Source organism: Mchenga conophoros, linkage group LG16 (assembly GCF_057382185.1).
Source record: "Mchenga conophoros isolate Kocher_MC1m ecotype Shallow Benthic linkage group LG16, M_conophoros_male_GT1.1, whole genome shotgun sequence".
NCBI lineage: Eukaryota > Metazoa > Chordata > Actinopteri > Cichliformes > Cichlidae > Mchenga > Mchenga conophoros.
The window spans coordinates 27,054,204-27,060,832 of record NC_140541.1 but is presented as its reverse complement, the minus strand read 5'-3'; the positions used below and the strand labels follow the sequence as shown (position 1 = coordinate 27,060,832).

General features: G+C 43.4%; 1 protein-coding gene across 1 annotated transcript; it reads left to right on the top strand.

Moving 5' to 3' along the window:
* Nucleotides 1-628: 628 nt before the first annotated feature.
* Nucleotides 629-3,911, top strand: LOC146556959 (uncharacterized). Its single transcript, XM_085250537.1, has 3 exons — nt 629-1,245; nt 1,717-1,756; nt 1,967-3,911. Exons 1-3 carry the CDS (start codon nt 629-631, stop codon nt 3,791-3,793), a joined length of 2,484 nt encoding a protein of 827 aa, XP_085106663.1. The 3' UTR covers nt 3,794-3,911.
* Nucleotides 3,912-6,629: the final 2,718 nt, after the last annotated feature.

Here is a 6,629-nt window from a genome sequence, read left to right as displayed (position 1 = left end):
CCAGGCAGCAGTAAAAGAAACATTTCCAGCACTAAGTCAGATTTATGTCAAAGTGTTAAATCAGCAACTGCTCAAATAAACCTAGAAGCCGATATTATCCTTAGTTAACACATTTGGACTACATTACATTGTAGTAACACAGCAGTCATTCAGAAAAAAATGCTAATAGCAAGTATAGCTTTATTTTCTTTTGTGACTTTCACAACTACAAATTTCTCAAAAAACACCTGTTTTCCTTTTGTCATAAGATATTAGATAATTGATGCAGTGTTTACAGTACTCCACCATAATGCTGTAGTTATGGGGCACCATTGAAGGAAATGAAATTCTAATATTTATATCTACTGACAATTTTACTTCACATTTCACATGATAGTGTTTGCTAGATTTACAAGGAAGACTGAAACTGATAGAAAGAATCAGTACACCAATCTTTGCAACTACCGGGCCAATTATAATACCACTTAAAAACACTAGGTTGAGTGAACGCTGGCGCGACTGGCTGCCGCTACTCACCGGCCGCCACTCACCACTATCGCTAAACGTTAACGCTACTGGACTCTGGACTTCTGTCCTACTCCTGTTTCTAAGGCCCACCGGTGTCCCTACCCGGCTGTTCCTGTCCATGATGTGGCCTTTCAGGATCTATGTACTCTCAGTGTGGGTCTGGATCCTTATGTCATCGATCTACCGACTCGGCACTGGACTTCATCAATATACAGCTGATGAGCTCCTCCGGCTCCGCTTCTCTTTAGCTGCTCCGCCGCTGGCTGCTCTTCATTTCCACACGGACATTGCCTTCCTCCCTCGTCGAAAGTACGTACATCGAGGCTCCCGTCGGTATTTCCATCAGGATAATTCCAAACCAATTCAGTCCTTCTGGTCCACCTCTGGTCGCTCTCAACGGAACCCCTGCAGGTCTATTGACCACAATGTTCTGACTGGTCTGCCTAGGTCGGCTAACACTCTCATCCAGTCCGACAGTATTTCTGTCAACTTCGGCCTGCTTAATATCCGTTCGCTTACGAACAAAGGACATCTCATCCAGGATCTCCTAACAGACCGTAAGTTTGACTTTTTCTGCTTGACTGAGACATGGCAACAGCCCAATGACTTTTCGCAACTCAACGACTCCACCCCCCCGGGGTTTGTTTACACCCGCCAACCTCGCGAGTCCGGCCGTGGTGGTGGCCTCGCGATAATCTATCGCGAGAACTGGAAAGTCTCGCCGCTGTCCGCCCCTACGTACAGCTCCTTTGAATCTGTTGTTTGTCAACTTTCAGGACCTACCCCAACTGTAATAGCTGTCATCTACCGCCCCCCAAAATTTAATTCTGTTTTTATCAGTGACTTTGCCGATCTGCTGACCAATCTAGCTACTGTCTCCCCTAATATAATATTGCTGGGTGACTTTAACGTTCACGTGGATAACTGCGACCATCCTCTTACCAAGGACCTTCTATCCTGCCTTGATAGTTTCAGCCTTAAACAATACATAAACTTCCCTACCCACATTAAGGGCCACACTTTGGACCTAGTCTGCTGTTCTGGACTTACCCCCTCCATCTGTACAGCTGACGAACTGCTAATTTCGGATCATCTACTTCTCTCCTTTAATGTTCACATGACCCTCTCTGTAATTAACAATCCCCGTATTATCTCTTTCCGGAATATCAAGAATATAAATCTTGATATCCTTTCCTCTGCTTTTTCTAGCTGCTTGTCTTCTAACAACTTAGCTATTCAAGAGGACCTGGTACTTTTTTATAATCATAGCCTTAGTAGTATTTTAAATTCCCTGGCTCCACAAAAAACCAGAACTGTACTTTTTTCTCGCTCTGCACCCTGGTACACCCCTGAACTCCGGCTACTGAAAGCTAAAGGCTGACAGCTTGAACGTCTCTATAAGAAAACTGGCCTTACTATTCATAAGGATATGTTTAATAACCACGTTCTGTTTTACCAGGAATGTATTAGTCAAACCAAATCTGCTTATTACTCTGCTATTGTCTACTCAAGTGAGAACTCTACCAAGACCCTTTTCTCACTATTCAACTCTTTTAACAGGCCACCTGATTCTCTCCCTGCTCATCTCTATTCATCTAACTTCTGTGATGCTCTAATGCTATTCTTTATTGATAAAATTCATAAAATACACTTAGACCTGGACCCTAATGCTCAATGTAGCTTCTCTGTCCTAACTTCTCCCCCTTCTCACTTCCTCTCTGTTTTTCAACTTCCATCCTTAGTTGATATTGCTGATCTCATCCATAAATCAAAGCCTTCTACCTGCCAGCTCGATCCTATCCCCACTGTCCTCGTCAAAGCCTGCTTACTCCCTCTCCTTCCCCTCATATCTGCTATTATTCACTCTTCACTCACCACTGGAACTGTTCCTGCTTCCTTCAAAGTTGCTGCTATTACCCCAATTCTGAAAAAAACTGGTCTAGATCCCAACAACTTTAATAATTTTCGTCCTATCTCCAATCTACCATTTCTCTCAAAAATCCTTGAAAAAATAGTTGCTTCACAAGTCCATCTTCACCTAACTGATAATAACCTTTATGAACAGTTCCAGTCTGGCTTTCGTCCTCTACATAGCACTGAAACTGCTCTTATAAAAATAACAAACGACCTTCTTATAGCAGCTGATTCTGGTCTCCTCTCCATCCTTATCCTTCTTGATCTGAGTGCAGCTTTTGACACCATCTCTCATCCCATTCTCCTTAGCAGATTAGCTTCTATTGGTCTCTCTCACACTCCACTAGCCTGGTTTAAATCATACCTATCTGACCGCACTCAGTTCATTCAATTAAAATCCTTCACTTCTCAGCTTTCTCCTTTATCCACTGGGGTGCCCCAGGGATCTGTCCTCGGGCCCCTTCTTTTCATCATCTACCTTCTTCCACTCGGACATATTTTTCGTAAATATAATATTCAGTTCCACTGCTACGCCGATGACACCCAGCTCTATCTCTCTACCAAACCTGACTCTACTCTTCCTCCACCCTCACTCATCCTCTGTCTAGCTGAACTTAATTCTTGGTTCTCCTCCAACTTTCTTAAACTCAACAGCAATAAATCGGAACTTCTTCTGGTTGGCACTAAACGACTGCTATCCAGAATTAACAATTTCTCTCTCACCATCAATAACTCGCTGGTCCCTATCTCTCCCTCTGTAAAAAGCTTGGGTGTCATTCTCGATAGCACATTATCCTTTAACTCACATATCAATAATATTACACGTGCAGCATATTTCCAACTCCGTAACATTAATCGCCTCCGCCCCTTCCTCACACCTCACGCCACTGCCATTCTCATCCATAATCTTGTTATCTCTAGAATTGACTACTGCAACTCATTATTATTTGGCCTCACACAAAAATCTATCAACAAGCTCCAACGTGTCCAGAACTCTGCTGCCCGTATTATTACTAGGACTTCTTCTACCCACCACATCTCCCCAATCCTGAAGCAACTTCACTGGCTCCCGGTCAAATTTCACATCCATTTTAAAATAATTCTGTATACATTCAAGGCTATTCATTCTCTCTCTCCACCGTACCTCTCTGACTTATTACAGATGAAGCTCCCATCCCGCTGCCTCAGATCTTCATCTTCTCTTTCTCTCTCTGTTCCCTCTGCTCGTCCGATCACAATGGGAGGGAGGGCCTTTAGCTGCTCTGCCCCTCGACTTTGGAATTCCCTACCCCCGGACCTCAGAAATATTAGTTCATTCTCTCTTTTTAAGTCCACCCTCAAAACTCATCTGTTTAAAATTGCCTATTCTTAAATTTCTGTATGTTTTAACTTTTATCTTCTATTTTTACCATTGTGTATATTTCCAGTTTTTATCTGTTGTACAGTGTCCTTGGGTGCTTTGAAAGGCGCTATTTAAATAAAATGTATTATTATTATTATTATTACTCATCCTGTGATTATCACTTTAAAGTAGATGCAAACTCTCATGTTTAAACTGATCAACTTTGAAAACACAAATTTGCATATTTTTTTTCCCTCTGTCAATCCTGTGAAAGGATTGACAAAAAAAGTTGATTCTGTTCATCTGGACGTAGCGTTTTCAGTGGGAGACACGTTTCGTCACTCATCCAAGTGACTTCTTCCGTCTCAGCTGACTGCAGGTTTCCCCAAACTTACAAACAGTACATTTGCACAATAACTGAAACCGTGAGGTCAGTTTCCTTTTCCTGATGACACTCAGTTTGTGCTCCAGTGGATGATGAGTGAAGGTTTGACTCTCATCATCCACTGGAGCACAAACTGGGTGTCATCAGGACGCTACAACATAGAGCGAAAAACCATTCCCACAGACACAGCGGCCAGAGAAGCAGAAGAACATCACGTCAAGAAGGTCCTGAGTAAATGTGGTTATCCCAGCTGGATGTTTCTCAAAGCTGGGAAGGCACCTAAAAAAAGCTTCAGCTGATCCAGGAAAGAGGGGCAACTGCTGCCTAGGCTTAGTGATCCAATATGTGTCAGGAGTATCGGAACAGTTGACACACATTTTTCTCCAAACACTGCGTCTCTGTGGCTTTTAAACCCCAAAACACGCTGCTCCAAAAACTGTTCCACCGCAAGGATCGGGTCCCCCGACACAAACAGAGTAATGTCGTGTATGCTGTTAAGTGCCAGGAGGATTCCCATGATTTATACATTGGGGAAACCAAACAACTTTTGGCGAAGCAGATGGCACAACACAGAAGAGCTAACTCATCAGACCAGGACTTTGTAGTCCAGTGATGAGGATGTACACATTCTGGACAGAGGAACGCTGGTTTGAGCGGGGAGTCAAGGAGGCCATTTACGTGAAAAGGGAAAGAACATCTCTGAATCAAGGAGGGGACCTAAGGGTACATCTTTCACCATCTTACAATGCTGTGATTGCAGCCATTCTCCAACTCTCTCTGAATGGTACTCATGGCAATTGATTAATGGTCTTTGATCAGTGGGCTATGACTATTGAAAACGCTACGTCCAGATGAACAGAATCAACTTTTGGGATTTACTTACCTGGATTATTGAGCATGCATCAAGACAATCCTGTGATGATCTAACAGTTTTCATGTCCACCAGCTTATAAGGGCTTCATAGCTGCTAAATGCTGCACAGATTCCTCTGGCCGGCTTGGTTGCTAGGTAGCTTACTTTCAGTTAGTCCGTGAGACTAACTTGACAGTAAATTTGAGGCTCATAACAACATAACAATGAGCTGATGGATATTAAAAACAGTCTTTAAAGCTTTGGGGAGCTGCATGCTTGATTAATACAGCTAATGCAGGAGTTTTGCATGCTGCTACTACAGGAAGCAGTCTGTTCCTTGGAGGCAAACCTTGTGTTTCCCTGCTACATATGCTAATGAATTCTAAGGGCAAAAAACAGGTTGATTTACAAATTGACCCTTACCATCTCAAACGGCATTACAAACAGCTCTGATTTCCTTCTACATGGGAATCTGGGAAGACAGAGAGGGCAATCATATTCATCTGTAGCCACCCTCCCTCTGCATTTGCCTGGTCTGACAGAAACTGCAGGGGTTGTGTGCTCATGGAATGAAATGTGAATAAATAACAGCAAGAGAGAGAGAGAGAGAGGAAGAACAGGCAAAAGCATTAATTTCCCACCTTCCTTCATATTCACATGGTGGGGCCATCGCTCTCAGACGTGTGATCTTAAACAGATTTTTTGGCGCTCACCCCCATCAGCGCATTTTTGCTGTCATGTATCAAAGCTGTCGTGTATATGAATAAACCCCGAAACCCAGCTTCATATCCAGCCTGAGCTAAAGTGATATGCGGAGGTGGGGTGGGTGCAAGGCAGCAAGGACCCAGTTGCACATTGCAGGGATCATGGCAGGAGACGACACCATACATCAGTGAGGACATAGGCTGTCAGAGCATGAATGGGTTTTGTCATGAATGAATAACTACCACAAATGTGCGGTGAGGGGAAGAGGAGAGCTTTACTTGCCTTAGCCTTTTCATCTCCTATGATCCACACTTCAGAGTTGGAGTGAAGAGGTGTGTGTTTGTGTGTAGTGAGCTTGTTGAAATAAACAGATTCCTCATTGGAAGAAACAAGGAAGGATAGCCTCCTCTTCACAATGAGAGAACACTAACGGAAAGTGAAGCCAAGCAAATGTTGCCAGGGCAAACGGAGTGTGTGCCGTCTGTGTCAGCATTGTGTTTTATACTCATGTGTACTGTCACCTCAGGCTTGTGTCGTCGGAACATCTCAACACTTTTGTCTCACTGAATAGAGCTAATTTCCCACCCAAAGGGAGTTCTATCACAAGGAATGTGCAATGAGAAATGGACTCATTGCTCGTCACAGTCACTCAGTTGTCATCATTTTATTCCCAAGAGGTGTGTTCATTTCTGCCTACTATGTATTTGAGGAACAAAAACTACAGTAAAAATGACTCTCTAGTAAAAGAAAAAAAGATAAGAAAAACCCACCAAGATGGAGTGAGACAAAGAAAGATGTAGCCCCTCCTCTGGGATAAAACAGTCCATACTGTGAGGAGGTGGGTGAGACTGGGAAGGTGAGGAAACTGGGCTGAAACAGTAGGAGGGGGAGGGGATACTGAGTCTTACCCACCATACTGTGTTT

What these genes read in the sequence shown, in the direction of transcription:
- LOC146556959 (XM_085250537.1), top strand. Translation starts at nt 629, where the DNA reads ATGTGGCCTTTCAGGATCTATGTACTCTCAGTGTGGGTCTGGATCCTT. An exon ending in TCGCCGCTGTCCGCCCCTAC is followed by an intron (nt 1,246 to 1,716) that starts GTACAGCTCCTT and finishes TGCTTTTTCTAG; the next exon opens with CTGCTTGTCTTCTAACAACT. An exon ending in TAGCTATTCAAGAGGACCTG is followed by an intron (nt 1,757 to 1,966) that starts GTACTTTTTTAT and finishes CTGTTTTACCAG; the next exon opens with GAATGTATTAGTCAAACCAA.